The 24402-nt window shown below is 46.8% G+C and overlaps 1 protein-coding gene across 2 annotated transcripts in view; it reads right to left on the bottom strand.

Annotated features, from left to right (window-relative positions):
• Window positions 1-24402, bottom strand: part of HERC3 (HECT and RLD domain containing E3 ubiquitin protein ligase 3) — a 1960519-nt gene that overhangs the window by 272660 nt on the left and 1663457 nt on the right. For both annotated transcript variants that reach the window (XM_069630741.1, XM_069630742.1), the window contains one exon: window positions 5817-5983. In XM_069630741.1, coding sequence (XP_069486842.1) covers window positions 5817-5983 — 167 coding nt within the window. The remainder of the gene's footprint in view (window positions 1-5816; window positions 5984-24402) is intronic.

Here is a 24402-nt window from a genome sequence, read left to right as displayed (position 1 = left end):
CTATTAACTACTTATTGAAGTTTCCAAATAAGACCTTCCACTCGACGTTCCTGAGAGCAAGACTGAACATTTTAAAAACAAATGAGGTTTTGAGAAGCCGAGGCAAATCTGAGACAGACACTTGTCGTTTTTGTTTGAACCAAGACTCAAAGGAAAGTCTAAAACATTTGATTCTCCATTGTCCTGGTACTCTCTATTCTAAATTTTCAAGACTGGACGAAGACTACTGGTGGACTTTCTTGATGAATGGGCCAAGTCAAAGACCAGTCATCGCTTTGGTAAACTTTTTGCACAGTCTGAACTTGGACGCCATCCGTTAATGAATGGAAAAAACGCCAAAGAACTTGGCCCTTTCGTTAATTAACTTGTCAATCAACTTGAAGAACCAAAATGGAAAAAATGGAAAGCACATTAAAAACATCTGATGAAACAGGATTTTTCTTTATGTAAAAACTGTTAATTCAGTTAACACAATAAAAAAAGAGATTGGTGATCTCACCCCCAAACTCGACAAGCAGCAATTTGCATTGCAGGCTCTCTTGAACTTACCTTGAAGGATCTGCCGCATCAGGGGAAAATCTCTACTCTCTACAAACTGTTACAGGAGGATATGCTCACCACAAGAACCCCATACATGTTGCAATGGGAGACAGACATAGGGCACCCTCTGGACGACCAAAGGTGGGTGGATATATGGGCTAGATCCCACTCCTCCTCTTTTTGCATCACCAACTGGGAATGTGCCCACAAACTGCTCCTGCGATGGTACTACCCCCGGTTACGCCTCCACCACTTCAACAGGTCCCTATGCTGGCAGACAGGGTCGTAGTTTCATATGTGGTGGTCATGCCCAACTGTTCAACTCTTTTGGGCCCAGTGCATCTCTACTATAGAAGACATTACCCAGGATGTGATCCTGAGGGAGCCAGAAATCATCCTGCTGGGCGCTCCAGCACCAGGGGCTTACGCAAGATTGGGGAGGACGGGCAAATTGCTCACGTAACTCCTACTGACCGGGAAAATTACAATAGCCCGCACTTGGAAGTCTGCCGAGGGCCCCTCTATGACCTTGTGGTGCATCAAACTCTGGGATATTTTAGTCGCAGAAAAAGTTACGGCAGCCAGGACTGGCCTTCTATACCGGTTCACAGACATTTGGGCCCCTCTCCTGGACTATGACCGGAACTTCCCAGCAGTGACCCATAAACCTCATCGACCAGACGGGCAGTGAACCACCTACGGACATATCTACTCTGGTAAGCCAGGAGGGGAGTTGAACTGGGGGGGGGGGGCTTCAGGTTCTCCGGACTACATTGCTCGGAATTGGGGTTATCATGTATTTCATATACGCCTGTATTGTCTTTTTTTTGTGAAATCGGTTTAAAATAAACATGTTAAAACATTGTTTTTTTTTTAAAACAGGTGCTGAACATGAGATCAGATAAGAGGCCCCATACAAGAAGACGATAGCCCACCAACAACTCCTTTCCACATTTTCCACAACTCAATTAGGCAGATAGATGGCATTGAACTTGGGAGAGCATATCGCAACAATAATGGCCTTGCTCCAGAGCTGGTGCCACTTGCAGACATTGTTCATTATAATTTCATAATAATTTCCCCTCTCATATCTCCTTCCTGCCTGCTAAAGGCTCACAATCCTGGTGTCCTATATGGCAGTGACCACCCACTGTAATAGTTTATCACTACCACTGCTGCTCATATTAACCACAAACAGTAGACAATTGTGTCCTTTTCTTATTGGCCATTTAATGAAAACTCTTATCTCCACTCTCGAACAACGCAAACTTGACTACTGCTCAAGTCCACTCCTTGGCCCTCATAGCTGCTCCTCCCTCCTTCTAGACAAAGTCCTTAACTTTGCTACCCTCACTCTCTACAACCTACCCAGATTCCCCCCCACTTCTACCTACCGACAACATGCTGGTTGGCTCTCCATGCACAACCGCTCTCTTTTCAAGTTCCCTCTTCGAGTCTGCAAAGCTATCAATGGTCTTGTTCCTCAGTACTTGTTATAAGAAACCTGAGCGTGTTCTCACTCCTACTCCCCTTGGATCCTCTAAGCAGGTGGCCAGGGAAAGGCCATCGCTATTCGACCCTGACCCTGGGGGTGGACAGGCGAGAGAGGATCACCTGGATGGAGGGTCCTTGGGGATTGGGAGTGAGATACCTTTAGGCGACACATGGTACCCACCCCTTATCCTCGTGATAACCAGCTAAACAATTCCCCTGACCTTTTTGGGTCATTATAAGGCAATTCCCTTTATTCCGCTCCTGGGTTTCCTAATAGTACTGAGATGAGGGAGAAACAACTGAGAGTTATTAACATTACACACTTTCCCCACCCTAGTAATGAGACGAGGAAGAAGCAACAGAGTTAATAGACACCACTTACTCTCACCACTCTGGTACTGGGCCTGCAGCCCATTAAAGAAACTCAGGTGAATAAGAGGTGGTCTGCTGAGGCATAAGAGAGAAACAGGGGAAGAGGAAGACACAAACGAAGGAGCTGTGTGGGAACGTGAGAAGCCGAGATGCTGAAACACCTACCAAGATTCCGGGGGTCCTGCTGTTTGGACTATGCCGGAGGGATATCCATCAGACAGAAAGGCGTGCAGCAGGCACTGCTGTGGAGTGGAGGTGGAGCTGCGCACGAGAGCCGGCAAACAGGCTTTTCCGCTTGGTGAGAGGCCTCCCAGAGGAGCTGCCAGGTCTGTGTATGTGTCAGAGACACTACAATCCCCTGGGCGTTCCAAGGAAACGTGAAAAGAGTAGAAGTCCCCGAAAACCAGCAAAGTTGCCCTTACTGAATACCCAATTGAATGAAACAGGCCAAGTTACCCTTACAGAACACCGAACTGAATGAAACAGGCAAAGTTGCACTTATTGAACACTGAAATTAATGAAACCAGTCATGCATATATTGAATACCATACTGAATGAAAAAAGCACCTGTTGAATATCCAAGTGAAATGAAAAGCAAAGATTATTCACTTTGGAGTTACATGAAACAGCACAACTACTAATATTAAACAATGAACTGAAAGTAAATTGGAAACTACTTTGAATAAAAGACTGAGTGCAAAGTTAAAAGTCAAGGTTGAGAAACTACTTGTTTGGCTGAATATCAAAGTACTTAAGGAGCGCTGGACGTTTCTGGTTGTGTGACCTTTAATGGGTGGATTGTGCGATCCAACAACTGTGCCCACACCAGAGAACCCCTATATGCCAACAAGGAAATTTGCTGTTGTGTAAAAGGGAAAACTATCATTGGTGCATATCAGATTTGGTGTAGAGAACCCTGAACTGTAAGGAATTGCTGATACACATTCTATTTTGTTTTTAACTCTTTTTATTGTTCTTTGCATCAAAACAACCATACATAACATTGAACTCTATGCACTGTGAGCCTCTTCCACCACCCTCCCAGATTTCGTCTACCCCTCTCCTCCCCCGACCCCTCGACGCCCCAGCCTTGCTGATACACATTCTAAAGAACAAAGATTCAAGATACTTCTTTTTGTGTCATCCTTTGATATTAAACTTGGGGAAGGGAACTCTGAGACGTGTTATGCCCCAGAACTATATGGAACTTGAGAAAGGATATCCTGACATTTATAAAAGTAAAGAACTTTATAACTACAAGTCCACAAGAAAGTAAATTGAACACTGTAATGACCTTGTTGACATTTTAGGGAAAAGAAACTGAAGGGTAAGCCCGAGCTGCAAATCACTCAGAACTTTACTTTTGAAACACTGTTTAGTTTATGGTTGAAATCCCTACACAATGGCCCTCATTACAACTGAGGTGCTAAGTGCACCAACTTTACCACCATGGTGTAAACTACGTTTACACCATGGTGGATGGCGGATTTACCGCCCCATTACAAGGTGAGTGGGGCGGTAAATCCCCATTTCCCATTTTCCCTTCCCCATTCCCATTTTTGCCCCATAGGGCATAATGGGAGTGGGGAAGGCGCTAATTATGGCACCGTAAATTACGGTGCCGTAATTAGCACCAAGGTGCCTTAGCACCATGGAACTTAACGCTTGCAAAAAGCAGGCGTTAAGGTGGGAATCAGGCGTTAAGGGTTAACGGTGGCGTTAACCCTTAACGCCTGAGTTGTAATGAGGGCCATTGTTTTGTTTATTTGTGAGTACAAGCATAGGTCTGTTGAAATTTGCGACATAGACTTTCCTTAGTTTCTTCAGGTAGGTAAATCCCACCTTAGCATAGGGCTAGTTAGGCCATACTCCATTATGACGTTTCCTTTAATAATAACCCTTTGTTATACATTGAATCGGTTATCTGTGTCTCCTTCCATAATGTCAACCTCACACTGTCTGAGTGCAGAAGAGGATTGGAGGGAACAAGGTGGTGTGTAAACAGATACAAATCAACCTCACTGTTCCGTGTCCCCCCATGGCTCCTCTCGCTTCCGCTATTTCTCCTAACTCGCCCCACTAAACTGGAACCCGCTGCCCATCACAATCAAAGCTAACCCAACTATGGATGTCTTTAAAGCCTGGCTTAAACTTCACGTACTTGCTTGAGAGGGACCTCGCCCTGCCCCGTCGATCGATCGTCCAGAACTGACTCAACCACTTTCTCCAGTGGTCCTTAATAATGTAATTTTGTATATTTGTATAGTTGTCCTCTTTAGCTTGAAGAACTTCCCCCACCTAGGTTAATGTAACCTTTGTAAGCCATCTCTTGTCTTATACATACTTTTTTGTTTTGTCCCTGGTGTATGTCCCACTTTCTTACACCTTCATAAACTGGATCACCACTTGTTCTCATCTTTGTGCTATTGCACAGGCCCCCTTTGTGGGAATGCCGCCATCTATAAATGTGTTCTTGTAAGTCATTTCTGATTGAAACTGTCATCCGTGTTTTTCAGATAAGCAAAAATATCACATCAAATAACTAAAATTTAGGTACAAAGCTTTGATGAAAGTTTTGGTTTTGGCAAGAGTGGTGGGGCTTCAAGTCGTAGCCTGACTCATTTGACAGTAACTGAAAGGGTCAATGTATCCTAATCCTAGATCAGTCTTCTAAGCCTGCAGAAAAGAGTTAGCCTGCCCCTGACAAGTGTTAAGAGCTCCTTGGGCACAAAGATGTCAATTCAATGGAATATTCTGCCACTCGCAGCATTCAGAGATGGGGCGACAAGATTACATTTGTGTCTGTAATATGAGAAACAACAACCACAGAACCAGAATATTTCACTTCTTGATAACAATCTAGAACGCAGACACATATCTGAACACCAATACAACCTGACTAGGTTGGAATTCGACACAGCAATGTAGGTTAAGAAAACAATATATTGAAATAACCAGGAAACTTATAATAGCATAAACCCTTAAGAATGCATAACTGAATGCTTTCCAAAAGGTGCAGACCACTAATTTGTCGCTGTGGAAGCTCTTTGAGCGCAACATGTGTAGGCCCGATAGTAACCTTTTAAGTAGCACCAATTAAAACACATACTTTACAACACAATCTGAAATCTTTGGGTCATTACTGAGGCTCTCACATAGTGAGTGCCTTTGGATTTAAGACTTTGTACAATTTTAACTAAATATTTTGAGACAGACAACTTTGTTCACCTTAAAAAGGCATTTAGGCACCAGAGCAGCTACCCATTTTAAAGTTTCAATTATTATTCACACCCTCCCATAGCCTTCAGAAATTAATATGAATATCCCTATAAACCGCAGAGAAAAAGTCCAAGGTAGCTGGGCTGTGATAGTATAAAATAGAGCATGCATGCTCCCTTAAGGTGGTTTACCTTCCTTCCGTGGGTGACAGCTCTTTTAGGTCTTCTAAACCAGGCATGGTATTCAAGAGTTTCTTGTAGAGGGCCAATGGAAATTGCAGGTCGACTACAGTGAAGTTGTAGATTGCCAATCCACACACGATGCCGATCAAATGGAACCAGTTGTGCTCTACAAAACACTTCCAAAGAAAACAAATGTTAAGCGCCGCCGTGTCTTTTGACATATAAATAAAACAACCAAAAACATTTGCCAACACTTGTGAAATATTTATTAAAACTTGCAAATGTGTTCAGTTATGTGGGGGGAACTATAAAAGAACACAGCTGACCTTTCTACAAACAGCCTCATTTGGGTTGTTCTTGAAAATGCCAGGGATTGGTGAAAACACACAGAGGCAAGCTCTGCATGTCTTTTTCACACGACAGTGCCATTGTGAAATGAATGCACTAGGGCACAGAGTGCAACATTCATCCTGCATGTTTCCTCCACCATGCAAGGAAACCAACAGCATCTCTGCCACTGCATAAGATTTTGATGCATATTGTGAGGCCTGAATACCTATGATTACTTTAAAGGATTTACTTTAGTGGCATTGATCATGCTTGTACATGGCGGCTGCCAGTACTTGTCACAGCCGTTGGCGCATGCTGTTGTAGGTGCATTTATCATCTGGGGTGGTAAAATGCACATGAATCCTTTAACCATCCGAATTCCTGTGCCTTTTACCACACAGAGGGAACATAATCAAAATCCCGCACAGTGGATCCTGGAGTAAAATAAAATCCACTCTAATGCAAAATAATCCTGAAAGTAGTAACACTGTATTAAGACATTTCACTGTCATAATGCAACAGCTCCCATCTTACTATGATTCTATGATAAGAAAGGATAATAGGTCACATGTTCAAAGAGGACGTTGTAGAAATGGAGGCAGTGCTAGCAAACCAGAAAAAAGGAAGAGGGTGTCTGTTCGAGTGAGTGAGAGACAACAAGAAAATCTGTCTGTGCGTCTGCACAGTAAAAAGGCTGAAATGTGAAGGATTGTGGAAGAGGTCATCTGTTTGGGCTGATACTTGACAGTGTTGTATGAGAGACTGGATAAATAAATGGAGAGCAGAGATTCTGGGGTAACAGAATGAGCAGAAAAGGAGGGCTGTGAAGGAGGGAGCACATGTAGGAAACTGAATTATCCTGAGAAATCTAGTTGAGATGTTTAAAGGCTCATTGGGAGGAGACCTGACAATAAGGCCAGAACTATGTAGCTTCAGGCAGAGAGAAGTGCGGCTACAACAAGAGGTTAGAGGGTATCTCGGGTAAGAACTGAGGACAAAGTCAAATGTTTTGGGATGGGTGATGGGGAGAGCATGAGGAATGTATTCCACCCCCTTCCATGTGTAGGACACAGAGCAAGTAAAGGGAGCGAAGTCCCTTATTCATACCCCCGAAAAGCTATAGTCTACAGCATGAGAAACAGATAACCGGACTCTGTAAGAAGCACAAGGACCGTTGGAGGTTTGTTTATCCCCATCACTCTGATCCTTCCCTTTGGTCCCATCATCTACTACCTTTGCAGAAAAACCCATATATTCACAAAACAAATACACATCTCAGTCTCATGAATTATAGTGCACCTTTAGAGAACGGGTTCCTTTGCAAGTGGTGTTTGTTATCTATATTGGTCTCTCGAAACGCAAACTGGAACACTGGGACTGTCAAGGGAAACCGCAGCAGTGGTGTGCTGCAGCTCCCAACCAATGGATATCCAAGAGTTTTCACATATTGAGAACTACTATGTACTTCCCATGGACAGACCACAAACACAGAGAAGGAGAGGTGCTGAGACAGACTACCTGTGGCCACAAAGGAAGAGAACAGCAGTAGGTGTTACTGGTGCACTGTCAGCATTAAGAAGGCGGATGCGCCTCTTGCAGGTTCAGGCCACAGAGCCACAGCAAGTAACTCCGAGCAACACAAAACAGCTGGGAAGGACAAATTCAACTTGGATAGTCAATCCCCACTGCAGCAGCCGCCGGACTGCAAGTAAGTTCGGTTTAGAGTTCAGTCCAGTCAATGCCAGATGTGGGGCTTGAAAGGAGGAAGGAGTTGAGCGGACCAGAGAATGAGGAAAGGCGAGCAAGAGGAGAAGACAGCGAGCAAGAGGGATGAGAAGGCAGAGTAGTAGGAGTAAAGAAAAGAGGGAAAAATAATATTGAAGGAAGAGGAAAACAGAAAGAGTTGAAGAGGGGATGGAGAGAGTTGAGAGGAGGAGCAGAAAGTTAAGGTTCTAACAGCAAGAAAGGAGCAAGGAGACAAAGAGGAGATTAAAGATCAGAACCACCCATAGAAGAAACAGATTGGGAGAGAAGAAGTGAAATGGGAGAAGGAAGGAGAACCACATACAGTAAAGGAAGTATGGAAGGCAAAGTTACCAGCAACCCAGAGAGAGGAGGCGGCCATGAGAGGAGGGAAAAACGAACAGGAGTTAAGAGTGGGAGGTGAAGAAGTCCTGATCTTTAGAGGTGTTGAGGAAAGTAGTAGAGGAAACAAAAGAAAGAAGACTAGACCAGGAGTTTGAGGAAGGGTATAGAGGCATTCTGTGGAAGAGGCACTTGACCACTCTGTTGCTGGCTGTCACTTCGGCTGAGTCGATTGCTAGTATCCAGAGGCTTTCATCTGAAGCTCCCCTGGCCCAGTGAGATCTGGCAAAACCTCACCCAGGTGTAACACTATCTGAAGCAATCCTGCGCCGTCCAGCCTGACCAATGGCATAGTGGGGGCTCCCGCAGCCCATGCAGTGCATGCAGGGGGAGGGCCATCCACCACATGTCCTGGGAGGGTGCCTCCGTGGACTTTAAAAAAAATGTGTTTTCAAAACCAGAACAAAAATAGTTTCTTTTTGAAGTCACTCTGCCTTCATAAAGACATTATTTCTGTTACAGGATAATTTCTTTATGAAGGCAGAATGATTATAAAAAAACTATTTTTGAAGCCTGAGGGCTCCTGCCACCCCATGCCATGGAGGCCTCACAGATGGAGCCTCCATGTCATGGGGTGGGAAGAGCATTAGGACTTTAAAAATAAATAGTTTCTTTTTGTAGTCATTCTACCTTCATAAAGAAATGATTTCTGTAACAGAAATCATTTCTTTATGAAGGCAGATTAACTTCCAAAAGAAACGTATGGGTGGATGCCTGGTTGTGCCTGTATGGTGAAAGGGTACACACTTAAGTGTATGGGTGGCTTTGTGTGCGTATGGCGAATGGGGGTGTGTACTAACCCTTCAAATGTTGGGAGAAGCGCAAACTTCATGGGCGGTAGGGGAGGGGCAAACATATTTGTGTGGGGACATCTAACTTCTTTATGCATTCTAATGAGACTATTCTAGTGCAGCTTCAATGTTACAAACAGTCAACGCTCTACAGCCCCCACTTATGGACTACTGTGAGAATGAGCGGCCTCCTGTCCCCCATCTACCCTTCCAATTACCCCCCTGGCATGCCAGTACCAAACCCACAGCACAATTTCAATTGCCTAACAAATTATGCATTTGAATGCAGGTACTAACAGTGAAATGTTTTACATTAGTAATTGCTGGGCCTTTGTTAACGGAGAAACCCAGGCGCCGTTTAACATTCATCTCCTGCCCTGTCATGCAACGGCTCTGTAGGTCAGTCAGGCGGAGTCAACATAGCCCAAAATTACGAGTGGCAGGGGGTGGGGGAGGACTGAATCCCAGTGAGCTCAATGGTGTTGCACCACTGCTTGTGTTCAATGCCTTGATTACTTATTGGTGATCTTCATTACTCCTAGCCCTATTCTTCCTCGTCCCAGTGCTTGGGTATGAGGCACTTGGCCTCATACACAAGCACTGGGATGAGGTAGCCGTACATGGAGGTAATGCCTGGATTAGTTACTTGTACTGGCTACTTCATTACTCCTAGTCCCACTCTTCCTCATCCCAGTACTTACCTAGGAGGCAAGGAGCCTCATACGTAAGCACTGGGACAAGGAATAGGGATGTGGAGGTAACTCTGGGACGAGGTGCTGATTTGGTGGGGGGGGGTTGGAGCAGGGAGAGGGAATGCGTGGCGGGTGGGGCAGGGATTGTCAGATCAATCATAATGGTCATCCATGTGCAGGCTAAGCAGCCATGATATGTGGTATGAGTGGCTAGAGGGGCATTTTGGCGCAGCTAGTCTAGTCATTTGTTAGTTTGCCTTCGCTTTTTTAACTGGGTATCTCTGATAAAGCAGTCCTGCTAAGTGTAATTACCTGGCTAGCCTGGCATTTGGGCGCTGTCAAACTAGTCGTTTCTTACTGGGCATCTGTGATAAAACAACCATGATAAGTGTTATTGCTTCGACTGGCATTTTGGTGCAAAGAGTCTAGGCATTATAAATGTGGCCTGGCATGCTTTACTGTAATATGTTGTTACAGGTCTAGACTTATCTACATTGTGCAGCCAGTTGGACGGTTTTCATTTTGGCATGGCATTTTTAATAGCAAAGAATTACATTAAAGCATTCATGTTCCTTTGCACTGTTGGTAACTTGCACAAATTGGATTTTTGTTTGGATTGGTGTTACCATACAAAACAATTAAAAACGTGAAATATTTCGCCGAAGGTGTGCTGTATAATGCATATATATGGGATACATTACTCACCGTAATCGTATTTCTGATGCTTGTATCTGCTTAGATTCACATGCTGTGCATAGGCCGACATCTAGTGGAAGCTGCGGAGTATTACAGTTTGTTTTTCGAAGTCGAAAAATGGGCGTCGACACAGGGCGTGCCAGTAATACTATCCCTAGTGTGACGTCCCCTGTACCCATGATCCCTCACGCGTCTAGGACCCCCAGATTGTGTTTTTCCTGACATGAGGTAGCATGAGGAGTAGCGTGAGTACAGATAGTCCAAGCAGATAGACAGAAAGGTAAGACTACAAGCAACCATGCGCCTTCTCTCGGAGGGGAGGAAGGGTGGGTCGCATGTGAATCTAAGCAGATACAAGCATCAGAAATACGATTACGGTGAGTAATGTATCCCTTCTGAGGCTTGTGGAATCTGCTTAGATCACATGCTGTGCATAGATTAGCGAGCAGTACCAGAAGAAGGAGGTGGGATGTGAGAAGGGTCATGAGCAAACAGGTGTCTTAGAACCGCTTGTCCCACTTGTGTATCTGCCTTGGAATGAGTGTCAATGCAGTAATGCTGAGTAAAAGTGTGAATAGAGCTCCAAGTAGCTGCTTTGCAAATGGTGTCAAGGGGAACATTTGCAATGAAAGCCAGAGTGGCCCCAATGCCTCTGGTAGAGTGGGCCCTTGGCGTAAAAGGCAGAGTTTTTTCAGAAAGAGAGTAACACAGCTGTATACAGTTGATAATCCACTTTGAGATAGCGCCCTTAGAGACGCGATCCCCCTCTCTGCCTGTAGCTACGGAGACAAACAGTTGATCTGTTTTCCTTAGCGGTCTGGTTTTATTTACATAGTATAAGACCGCCCTACGCACATCTAGGGTGTGTAGTTTCACCTCAGCTGAGCTCTGTGGGTTTTGGAAGAAAGCCGGAAGCTCGATGGACTGGTTTACATGGAACTTGGATATGAATTTTGGTGAGAATCTAGGGTGTGTGCGTAAAACCAGTTTGTCCTTGTGGATAGTAAAGAAAGGATCTTGCACTGACAGAGCCTGAATTTCACTGACCCTTCTTATGGAGGTAATGGCTACTAAGAAGGCCGTTTTATAAGTCAGGTGTTTGAGACTACTCTTATGCATGGGTTCGAAGGGGGGCCCCATGAGCTTAGATAGCACCACATTGAGATCCCATCCTGGCGGTGGGTTCGAGATAGGAGGGTGAAGTCTCTTTACTCCTTCCATGAAGGCTTTAACCACTGGTACTTTCCACCACGAAACCTTGTTATGGGATGTGGTGTAGGCTGAGAGGGCTGCCAGGTGTACTTTCAGAGAGTTAAAAACCAACCCTGCATCCAGCAGGTGGAGCATGTATGTTACAACGTTGGAAGGAGTGCAATCAACCGGGTTGATTTGTTTACTCTGGCACCAGATAACGAATCTTTTCCACTTGTCAAAGTAACAGTGCCTTGTATTTGGTTTCCTAGACTCTTTTAGAATGTCCATACACCTCTGTGGTAATTTGAGATGTCCAAACTCTATGACTTCAGGAGCCATGCTGCTAGGTTCATAGAGTTGGGTTCCTGATGCACTGTTTGACCTTGTTGCTGGGACAGAAGGTTGTACCAGGCTGGGAGTCTGATGGGCTCGCATACCGCCATCCTGCGTAGGTGTGGAAACCATGGTTGTCTCGCCCACATGGGAGCAACTAGGATGAGCGTCATCGATTCCTTGTTCATCTTGTACACCACCTTCCTGATGAGGGGAGTTGGTGGGAAAGCGTACGCAAACATCCCTGACCAGTTTATCCACAGGGCATTCCCCTGGGAGTCCGGTTGTGGGAACCTGGATGCAAATCCTGGGCATTGTTTGTTTTCGCTTGTGGCGAATAGGTCTATAGTGGGGAAACCCCACTGAGAGAAGAGATCTTCTACTACGTCTTTGTGAAGGACCCACTCGTGTTCTTCTGGGAGGGAGTCTCTGCTTAGAGCATCCGCTAGGGAATTGAGCTCCCCTGGAACATGTTGCGATGACAGGAAGATGTTCCGTCTGAGTGCCCATATCCATATTTTCTGGGCAAGCTTGGACAGATTTGGCGAACGAGTCCCTCCTTGCTTGTTCAGATAGAACATGGCTGTTGTGCTGTCCGTCCTGATCTGCACCGACAAGTTTAGTAGATGGGGCTCGAACGCCTGCAGCGCTCGGAATACTGCCAGAAGCTCTAGCAGATTGATGTGGTTCTTGGCTACTGAGTGAGACCAGAGACCCTGAGCTGTGTGGTGGAGATGGTGAGCTCCCCACCCCGTCAGGCATGCATCTGTAGTCACCACTGCCTGTACTTCGGGATCGTAAAAGGGTTTCCCCTTTGCGAGATTCTCTCTTGTCCACCAGTGTAGGTTCTGTACGAGTGTTGGCGAAACGACCACTAGATCGTCCCACTGACCACTTGCCTGAGACCACTGTTTCGCCAACCATTCCTGCATGGGACGCATGCGCAGACGCGCGTGGGGGACCAGGTAAATGCATGACGCCATCATGCCGAGTAACCGCATAGCTTTGCGTACTGTTATCTGTTGACCTGACTGATAATGCGGAATTTGCAGAAGTATGTTCCGAATTCTTTCTTCCGAAGGGAAGGTCAATCCTTTCTGAGTATCTAGGATAGCTCCTAGAAACTGTTTTGAGGTGCTTGGCACCAGACTTGACTTTTTCTCGTTGATGGAGAAGCCTAATTCGTGGAGGAGGTCGATGGTCCTCTGAATGTTTGACCTGCAGATTCCTGGGGTTTCCCCCGTTATGAGCCAGTCGTCCAGATAAGGGTACACTGGGATTGCCTCCCTGCGTAGGTGTGCAGCTGCCACCGCCAGTACCTTGGTGAATACCCTTGGTGCAGAAGCTATCCCGAAGGGCAGTACCTTGAATTGGTAGTGGCGACTGTCCACCTTGAAGCGCAAGTATTTTCTGTGCGCCGGGAGCATGGAAATATGAAAATAGGCATCTTTCATATCCAAGGTTGCCATGTAATCCCCCTTTTTTAGGAGTGGGATTACCTCTTGTAGTGTGGTCATACGGAATTTTTGGGGCTTGACATACTTGTTGGCAGGCCGTAAGTCTAAAACTGGGCGCATTGTTAAATCTTTCTTTGGCACAAGGAAGTAAGTTGAATAGATACCCTTGTTTACCTGGTGTCCCGGGACGAGTTCTATCGCGTCCTTTTCTAGCAGAATGGCGATCTCCTCGAGGAGGATCTTCTGATGTTGTAAAGAGTGGACTTTTTGTCTTGGAGGATGGTTTAGGGGACGTTGCAGTAGTTCTATGCAGTACCCATTGGATACTGTTGACAGCACCCATCTGTCGGATGTTATCCCTTCCCATGCCTGGGTGAAACTTGATATTCGTCCCCCTACTGGGGTTGCATGGGAAGGGACCCTGAACTGAGCGTCACTGCTTTGGTGGAGGCGTGCCTCCTCCTTTACTGGGGCTGCCTCTGCCTCTACCCCGTCCTCTTTTACTACCCCTACCATACGCCTGGGTAGACTGTTGTGAGCTGGTGTTCCACTGTGTACCCTGGGTGTGGGAGTAGCTATTTCCTCTATTGGAATTTTGGCCGCGGGGGCGACGAAAATTGCCATTCCCTCTTCGGTTAGGTGGTTTGGTAGTTAACTGGCCAAGGGATTTGAGGGTGTCGAATTCTTCCTTAGCGTTTTTTAGAGCGTCCTCGACTGCCTTCCCAAACAGGAGATCACTTTCCACTGGTTTGTCTAAGAGCGCAGCTTGTGTTTCTGCTTTGAATCCCGACTGCCTCAACCAAGCATGCCTTTTGATGACAGTCCCCTCTGCTATAAGTCTACCCGCATTGTCAGCGGCGTCCAGAGTTGCTTTTACAGTGCAGCCTGACACGTTCCTTCCTTCCGCACAAATGCGAGCTAGCTGGCTTTTAAGGGGTTCGGGAGCAGAGTCTATTAGTGCTGCCACTTCTTCCCACTGGTGACAGTTGTAGCTAGCCAACAGTGTGGTGGAATTCGCGATTCTGGCTTGGTAGGCTGCCGTGGAAGCTACTTTCCTGCCAAAACCATAAAGTTTTTTACTTTCTTTGTCGGGGGGAGCCTCAGAGGAAGATAATGGTGTACCAGCTCTTTTGCGGGTGTTGGTTACTACTAGAGAGTCTGGCTTAAGTTGACCTCTAATATATAGGGGGTCCGACTGGGCTGCTTTAAACAGCTTCTCCACTCTCGGATTTACAGGTCTTGTCAGGTTTGGGTTGACAAGGGATGGTGCTATTCTGCGTTGAACAGATTTTAGGATGGGAATGGTCTGGGCTACTGGCTTCCTTTCCCCTATTAGTTCTTCCGCAAAGTCCCTTTCTTCCTGGACACCTTGTGTGTCTATGTGGAAGTGGTTAGCTGCCCGAAAGAGCAGTTCATTAAGGAGGGGCTGATTATCTATTGGGGAGTCAGACACTGGGGCTTCCCTTTCGACTGGTGAGTCCATTCTGAAAATATCTGGGCTATTTTCTGGCTCATCCTCGTCTTCGTCTTCGCCGTAATAATCTGATCCTGCAGGATCTTCTGGCGTGTCAATTTCCTGACCTTCTATAAGGGAAGAGTTTCCTTGGTCTGTAGGGAAGAGGTAAGAATAGGGTTGGACCTCGATGGGGTCTAAAGGCCTAAATGGTGTCTCGACCCGGGGTCTTTTATTTGAGGGGATAGGGTCCCTAGACCCTGAGGGAGAATCTTCCTGAGGGTTTAAAGCTAGGAGTTGTTCAGGGTGTCTTTCGAAAAAATTCGCCAAGGAAGACATCCTTGACATTACTCTGTCAATGTCCTCGCATGACCAGAGTTTTGAGCTTGGGGTGACCTTGCTGGGACTTTCTATGGATTGGCCCTGAGAAGACTTGGTCAGTTCTTTTGTAGTGGAGGACTGCAAGGGTTGTTTCCTTTGCTGTTTACCCCCTTCCCCGTGGGTGGAAGTGTGTTTCCCCTTTCCCTTATCTTTCGACGCCTGGCGTCGAGGATCGGAGGTGGAATCCCTGTCTTTCGAACTAGCCTTCGAAACTGGCCCCTCTTTACTCCCAAGTGATGTACCCTTTTCCTGGGGTGCAGGCTGGGGGTGGAAGTCGTGTTCGTCTTCGGACGATTGATCTTCCGGGATATTAATGGTCGAGGCACTCTGTGCAAGTGTGGAGGCTTGCCTGACGTCGTGCGGCGACCTCGACCGGGACCGCCCAGAGGACGTCCTTTCGGACCGCTCCTTCTGTGCCTCTTTCCGAGGTTTCGACGACGTCGAATCTCGGGTGGATTTTTTGTGTTTAGCGTGTGTATGTGTAACGCTTTTGTCGCCGGGGGACTTCCCCATAGTCGCCGGGACGGACGACCTTCCGAGGCCGGGGACGTGCGTTCGGCTGTCCTTCGACGCCTTGGTGCCCTCGCCGTCCGAAAGTTCGGCGTCGCTGCCGTCGCTGAAGGTACCCTCCGCCTCCATAGCTGCTAGCTTGGCGTGGTGGGCCCAACGCTTGGTGGAGCGGTCCTTAAGAGTTTTTGCCTTAAACCTGCTACAGGCCCTGCAACCCGTCTCGGGGTGGTCTCTGGGTAGGCAAAGGTTGCACGTAGCGTGCTTATCTACCCAAGGGTATTTCTTGTTACACTTGGGGCAAAACTGAAAGGGCGTACCCTCCATACGCGCCTGTGGGCAGCGGGCAAGTGTGTGTAGGTAATAAGGTGTCGAGTGTGGAAGTGTACCACCCCCACTCTCCCTACTTGTAGGGCCGAGGCCAGCGGCCCAGGCCCGAGCCGAGGCGGAAGCCTCAAGGCCCAATCCGTCGGGTATTCGACGTTGATCTCCTCCCCGGTTCGGCGTCGAGATGTTGATCGACGAAAGGTTGGTCAAACGGGGCAAATTAGAATTAATTTAGAGTGAAACTATGGCAAAGCCAGGGAACTCCGATGAAGTGCTTCCGACCAGAATGGCGGAAAAAAACAATCTGGGGGTCCTAGACGCGTGAGGGATCATGGGTACAGGGGACGTCACACTAGGGATAGTATTACTGGCACGCCCTGTGTCGACGCCCATTTTTCGACTTCGAAAAACAAACTGTAATACTCCGCAGCTTCCACTAGATGTCGGCCTATGCACAGCATGTGATCTAAGCAGATTCCACAAGCCTCAGAAATATATTTATTTTCTCCTAGGGCAGTGTGTGGCGTACCCCTGTAGCAGCACGTTCGTGTGTATTGCACAAGCGTAGTTATCTAGGCCGGCCTGTGGCGCTACCCATGATTTGTTGCCAAGCTGGGGGGAGGGAGTACTGAGAGTGCCCTCCGTATGGCTCGCAGGGGGCCCCCAAATTTTGTGCTACGCCACTGAGCCTGACCTCGGCATCCTGACCAAGCAAAGGAGAGTGAAAAGTATCAACTAAGCCAAAAAAGAAGTGCAGAGGACAGGTGAAACCACAGCCTGCATAACTAATTCATGCAAGAGGAAGTGCCCAATTGAAGTGTAGGATGGACTGTGCGATTATGGCCGTCATTCCCCCATGCCTACAAAAGCCCTGAACCTGTTTGTGTTGAAAAATAAATCTGTTTCTGCCCGATTTTGCCACTTCTGATTTGTCTGTTGATCCGTCGGCAGTGGCAGGAACTGTATGTTGCATAGACAGGTGACGGCAGTAAAGCCAATAGGAGGGAGACAATTAGAAAGGCCTGTAAGGAGAATGGTTCAGTGACTGTCATGAGACATGGCGATACATGGATGGAGGCTTAGCAGTATTGTGTGTCAGAGGACTGCCTTGTATTTGGGAAGTCCCACAATATCTGCTCCCTCACCACAGGAATCTCGGTCCCTCCCAGCTTATTTTCAGAATCAAATTCCCTTCCCAGTTTATCTAGAAACCAAAGTGGTTTGCTCACCCTTTGAGTTCGCTGGACATCACAGCCAGTAAGGTTTTACAAACCATTCTTCAGTTTGCTTGAAAGCTGTGCGCTTTCCGTGGTCCCATACCCCAAAATAACTAGTCCTGCCAGCAGGTGGGCCAGCTGGAGTAACCAGCCAGCAGAGATGGAGCAGGTATCCTGTCGGCCCTGGCCTATCAGGGGCCTCTGCTGCTACATCCTTGCTTGCCTCTCAGCTCTTATTGTTTCCTCCCTTGCCCACTCCCGCTCCTCGTCCCATTTTCTGGTCCTGTCACCTCCTCTTTCATGTCTAATGCTACCAGCTTCCGAATACTATCTTCTCCCGATATTACCATTGCCTCCCTCCCATCTTGAAGTTACCACCTTCTCCTTCACTCTTGATGCTACAACATCCAGACTACCACCTTCACCTACAGATGTTATAATTTCTGCATACTCACTCTCCTTATATTACCATCTACAGATTACTATCTTGTCCTGCAGATGCTATTACCTCATCATTCCTTCTTGGTCTTACCACCTCCTCGATTGGGAGCTGCTCCTCAACTTTCTCTTCTGCCTCTCCAGCCTCTGCTTTCTTCAACTTTGCACATTTCCAGCTGCCTCCTGCAACCCACACTAATTGGCTGGGGTCAATGCTTTATGAAGGGCACTGTTCCCTCCCCCTTGGTTGGATTTTTGATGAGGGTTTGCACCTGTGTTCGGTAGTTGTGACTAGGCTAGGATGGGCTGCCTTTTCCAGTTTCACTTTGGTTTACTTTGAGATAGGGGGATCAGACAAAGCCTTTATCAAGCCTAGCGGACATCTTGGGATTCACATCTCCTTTCCTGTGTCTGAATTATACTCATGGGAAGTAGCATGGTGACTTGAGTGAACGCCCCATTTTAGTATGAGAGAGTGGTGAAAAACTACGGAATTGATTTGTCTGGCCGCTAGGCTCACCACCCAAAGCAAGGGGTGAAATCACCCCAAAGGGGTATTGCAGATCCCTTTCCCCAAAGCCACTCAGCAAGATAACCGCAGGCAGTCCAAGGAGACCGCCGGTACAAAACTCTTATAGATACTTGTGTACAAGTAGTGACTGATTCTTGTTATCCGGTGCAGACTTCAATACAGATTCCCCATGGTGGCACTTTGCCATGCAGTGTGCACACTAGACCATGGCAGGAGATCACAGTATTTAGAAGTCAAAGTACGAAGCACGAGCAGTGGGAGAAAATAAGTTCCCAAACTCTCTGAGTGAAGAGCAACCATTAAACCTGCAGTTGAATAGAGAAGCAGCGAGAGGCCACAGGACGCTGCAAATGCTTGACAACTCCAAGAAATGATTCCAAGAGGGCAGTGACCTTAACATACACATACAAATATCGAGACTGAATAGGTGAGGAAGATCCTCTCAGACCATGGGAAGAGCCTCAATTTAAGAGATTTTTAACTCTGTTTCGGGAAAACAACCCCTGAGTGAATCCAAAGTCCTGAAAAAACCCCACCAAGGCCCTAGCACATCCAAAGGGCAGAGACGGACAATCCACCTACAGAACTATAAATTAAACAGCATAGTCCCAAGGACTGAGAGTGAGGGTGAAGAGGTGGAAAACCAGAAGAAAGGATACAAAGGGAAACCATAACCTGGTGTGAGGCAGTACAAGTTTTGGAAAACTTCATTCAGCTGCTCTGGAGAAAGGATATCGCGAGAAGCAGCCTGCAAAGCTGATCTAGTGTGAATAGCTGTGGTCATCAAGCTAATCTGGGAAGCCAGAAGGGAGTTTAGGGACCAAGGATTTCTTAAAGTCTTACCAGAGAAGTGGCCCGCTCCAGGAGGGTAACATACTATCGTCTGCCTGAAAAACAGCCCGAATGACAGATGGAGTTGGGAGAAATATGCACTGATGAAGTGAGCACTAGGAAACCCAAGGTCTGGTGGAGACCTAAAGTGAATGCTGAGAAAAAAGGTCTGGGAGAGACCTAAAGTAAATGTGAAGAAACAGAGGGTCTGGGGAGACCTAAAATGAATACTGAGAATCCCAAGGTCTAGGAGAGACCGATGAGGTTTAGGTGAAACTTGAGACGAGAAACCTGAGGAACCTAAAACATGGGAGAGTTCTAAAGAGGCATTATGAAAGCAGGAAGACAAAGTAATTGTTTGGACTGCGTATAACATCTCAAAGAGCCTTCCTAAGAGAAATGTTCTGTTTGCGATGTTAAAACTAGGGCTGGACATCTGAGAGCTGGATTTGTAAACCCTTTTGTTGGCCCTTCCCTGGAGCATTGTTGTTATATGTTAAGGCAGCCAAGATGCTTAGGACTTATTACGTTTTTGAACTTTTCTGCTGGCCATTTCGATGGACATTACTTTCTAGATTAGGGTGTCCCTGGAGGGCAAAAGAATCTTAAACCAATAATAATAACTTCACTATTTGAACACTCAGCCTTGGACGTGTTGCGCACTTAGGACTATGTCGCGTTGTCCCAAACGTGACATGGTTTACTTTAGGAACACACTGATTATTTGTAGATCTTTCCGTAGTTCCTTATGGTGTTTGATCCAACTCGTTTCCTCACAGAATACGAGAAAAGAAAATATTCTTTTAAACCACAATTAACTTGTCACACATATGTAATTGCTCTGCCTTATCGCAGTACCTAGGTCACCTGTTTCCCCGCTGTGTGAATAGGCTGCTGGAAGAGCTTTTCATGAACTTACTAATGTACAAGATATTGGTTCATGGTCATCTTGCTATTTTGTAATCTCGGTGAGCAAATACTCTGCCGGGTATCAATGAACAATCAAGACTGCATTCCTTACTGTAAAGCCCATGGTCTGAAAACTGTAAAACTAGCAACACTGTGTCTAACGCAGGCTTTGGGTTCTAGCAATATATGTCCCTAGGATTTTGAACTAGTTTCTCTTTCTAATGCAGTTGTACTGTTAACCAGTATTTATACTGTGCCCATCACCCTCGTAGTGGTCTTACGCCACCTAACCTTGTCCAAGAGGTAGCGTATTGGGAGCCCACCAGGTTGTCACCAGACCTTAGTCTGTGGATAGGAAAGAAGAAGGGTGTGGGGTGAAGTGATAAAAGAGGGAAATTAGATCATAGACGCGACAATTGGGTGTGGAAAAACACTTGGGATGAGGTACGGGAAAGTGGTTGTGGTAGTATGCTTGTGTGTTTAACTGCAATTAGTGATCAGTCAGTGTGAGAGAAAACTTCTGCATCATAAGCTTGGTTTTAAACAGGGCATTAATGAAAAAACAGCAATATCTAGTCCAGACTGTAAACGATTTTAAAGTTACTCACTGCAGTGACTAGAGTACTCATGGTCCTTAGTCTCCTTTCCTCCATCCTTGTGGGCTTCCCCCACCATGGGGACGATACAAGAACCTTTGGCAGGGAAAATTGAGCTTCCCCTTTAAATTTAGTATATCGCGTGGGGGCGTGGCCATGGGAACCCCCTGCCGAGCCCCTGCCCTCCGGCGCATCACCTCAGTCCCCTTTTAACACATTGGACGCTTAAGATACCTGGCTACTCTTAGTACATATTTGCCCTTGGCATACTCGCATTCGAAGATGGCGGGGACGTATGGTGGAAAGGGGAATAAGGACTGAGTACTCTAGTCACTATGGTGAGTAACTTTAATTACTAATACGTCCCATCCCCTTTCCTCCATCCTTGTTGGTGATTCCACCGAACAAGACCATAGGGTGGAGCTGCAATAACCTGCCTCATATGTAGAACAAAGCAAAACGTCTCTTCAGAACCACCTGACCAAACTCTGCATCGTGCCTGGAGCTGGTGTCCAGTGAATAGTGCTTACAAAAGGCTGACGGAGTGGCCCAAGTAGCCGCCTTGCTAATGACGTCCCAGGACACATGTCTCTGAAATGCGATGACCATGGCCTTAGGTCTGATTGCATTGCCATGAATCCCTTCAAGAACATGTTTGCCCATGGCTGTGTATGCCTCCGAGATGGCCTGAATCATCCAACTGGCGATAGAAGCCTGAGAGCCGGGGGAGGAGCCCCCAAACATCATGAACAATGCATCAGACATCTTGAAGGATTTCATCAGCGAGGTCAAACTTCTGGACCTCAAGAGGGTTCTGGGAATGTAGGGCCCTCTTCACCGCCAACCGGCAGATCTCTTGATTGAGATGAAATGGAGAGACCACCCTAGGCAAGAAGTATGGGTGAGTGCGCAAGATGGTCTTGTCATTATGAAACGTCTTCGTGTGAGCCCTTCACGACAATGCCTGCAGCTCACTAACCTGGCGCGCAGAGGTGAGGGCCACCAGTTAAACTGTCTTTAGTGTTACCAAGCAGATGTCCACGGAGGCCATCAGCTTGAAAGGCTTGTGCTGCAAAGCTGCAAGAACCATGTTGCGGTCTGTGAGAAACCTAGGGGTATTCGCCCATTAAGACCACAAGAGTCCTCTACTCAGGTGACCAGGGGAGGGCCATCACTCTTGGATCCCAACCCTGGGGGTGGACGAGTGAGGGAGGATCACCTGGGTAGGGGAATCTGAGGTTGCCTTTGTGGGTATGCCCCGGGAGAGACGCAGTATTCTGATGGGGCAACAGAAGAGGAGGAAGAGGTCCTGGATGCCTTCATGGGATACGTTGATTCCCGTAACCTTAATACCGGTTTCATTTTCCCTAAATCTAATGCTGTCCTTAACTGCCAAGGTGGGAGAGAAAAAGAAACCCATTAAAATCAAACCAGGAGTCTGATGGCAAGATCCATTCATCCACTCCCAATTTAAACCCCAGAAAATACCATCAAAACCCAGGGCTGCATAATAAACCATCAAGAATATGGAAGGGGACAACTATCCCCTTGAGGGAAAACTAGGCTAAAGGATTTCCCTATGTCCAAAGTCGGTTCCCCGATACATTAGGTTGAAAAAGATCTATCCTCCAAAACTGTTCCATTACCCCCTCCCCATTTCCAACAACTACTGGGACAAGGAAGAGGCAACCAGGAGTAATGAAGATTTCCCATAGGAATAACAGAGAGTATAAGATAAACAGGCTACAGAAAAAACTTAAGATGTCCCATTGATAGTCAGGCATTTACCAATTATGACTTACACCTGACTCCACTTGACTGCTTTCCTAACTATAAAAGGTGTGGTTCTATACAGGTTTTTGAATGAGCTGGGGACAGTGTTTGGACCAGAGAAGCCACGGAGCAGAGAACAGCCCAGAGGAGAATGGCATGCCGAGACGCTGGCCCAGTGTTTCTGAAGGGCTGCAGTGTGGCTAGGGATCCGTGTCTCCCAAGAGGCATCCTGCAAGCTGCTATTATTAGTCGGAACATTGCTCGTTCCCTTGGGACCTGTGACGGCCCCAAGGGTGACGGAGGGGCAGGTGGTGAGACCCTGACATCAGGACCGCATAACCCGAAGGGACTGCTCGTCACCATGTTTCTGCCCGGGTGAATCTCATGAAAGTAAGAGAGAGAGAGAGACTCGGGAGCATGCGGCTGATGGAAACGGAGCAGGCTAAAGAAAATGCATAAAGCGGCATGGAGCGTAAAGAATTGTAAAGAAACCAGTGAAGCTATATAGACTGAAAGAGGAATGAAGAGCTAAAGAGAAAGTAAAAGAGTCAGAAAAGCAAAGCACACAAGGGGCGCAAAGTGAAAGAACTTTAAATAAAGACTGCGCAAGCGACCCGAAGAGAGAGAAGAGTGCAAGCGACCCCATAGTGTGGAAAGAGAGTGCAAGTGTGCATGAGAACGCTGGAGAAAGTGCCAGGGGGCACACAGGACAAAGGAGGTGCCAGTGGGCACAAGAAGGTGAGGAAGGTGCAAGTATGCAGGAGAAGGAAAGGAAGGTGCCAGTGGGCACAAGAAAGAAATCAAGAAAACAGAGGGGTTAAAGCTCGGAGTGGTCACGCTTCAAAGGAGTAAAGAATCTTGCGTTTTCGAAAGTCTCTGATGCTACCCCTTTTAAAGAACTGTAATGAACTTGTATATGAACGAAAGGTACATCCTGACAAATTGAACTTGTATTTAAAATTTGGAAGAGGGGCCTAAGCTTGGGGAAGGTAACTCTAAGAGGCCTGTCAAACTGGAACCTTAATTATTTGGTGTTCTTGAAAGAGCTGAGACTTGGGGAAGGGAACCCCAAGACATTAAGAACATTGACCTTGTTTGAACTATGAAGATCCTATGAACATTCCTTTTTGAGTAAGCTTGATCTTTTGAAGCTGACCAAACCTACAAACTGGTGAGAAGACCACTGGAAACCAACCCTGGTTTCCTATTTTTGTTAAACCACTACTTTTTACTTTTATAATACTGCCTAACACATTTTTGTTAAAGAGTGAGGGCAAGCATAGGTTTGGACACAGACAGATCTTATTTTGGACTTCAAGACTTCAACGGCCGTTAGTAACATCAGTTAAGGGAACCATCCCTTTAGTGTTAGGGCCAGTTAGGCATTACACCAATCCAAAAACATTAGTAAAATAAAGGTTTTGAAACGATTACCCTCGAGTCTGTCTCTCTCTTGATACCATGACTGTCTCACAGGTCCCAGACCGGGTGTGGTTTATGCACTGGAGGAAAAAGCCTAGACAACCCGTTAAGGTGGGCCTTAACCACCGTGTTGGCTGCAGAAAACACATTCTCAGGGGAATTATTGTAAGCCCTGATGGCTGCCAAATAAGTGCGGGACGTATCCACCTGAAATCCAGAACGAGCCAGGTGCGCTGAAAAAGCCAGAACGTCATCCAGGGGACAGGGTCCAGACCCTTGTCACAAGCCCAACGGCAGAACCTAGTCCCTTTGCTCTTATAGTAGAACCGAGCCGAGGGCCTCCTGGCCTGCTGAATGATGTCCCAGTTGTCATCCGAAAATTGAGCCTGTTGAAGCCTCAGCTGGTGAGGGTTCTGGATGTTCCAGACCCCACCCTGCTGCGTCAGGAAGAAGGTGGACGGGACCCTGGAAGCACAACTCCAGCAGATCTGAAAACCAGGGTCTCGAAAGGCCAGTGGGGGGCAATCAGGATGAGGCTGCAATCCACCAAAGCCCAGAACTTGCAAAGTGT

The sequence above is a fragment of the Ambystoma mexicanum genome, chromosome 6q (genome assembly GCF_040938575.1).
Source record: "Ambystoma mexicanum isolate Mex_15411 chromosome 6q, UKY_AmexF1_1, whole genome shotgun sequence".
Taxonomy (NCBI): Eukaryota; Metazoa; Chordata; class Amphibia; order Caudata; family Ambystomatidae; genus Ambystoma; species Ambystoma mexicanum.
This window is presented reverse-complemented; position numbering and strand designations above follow the sequence as displayed.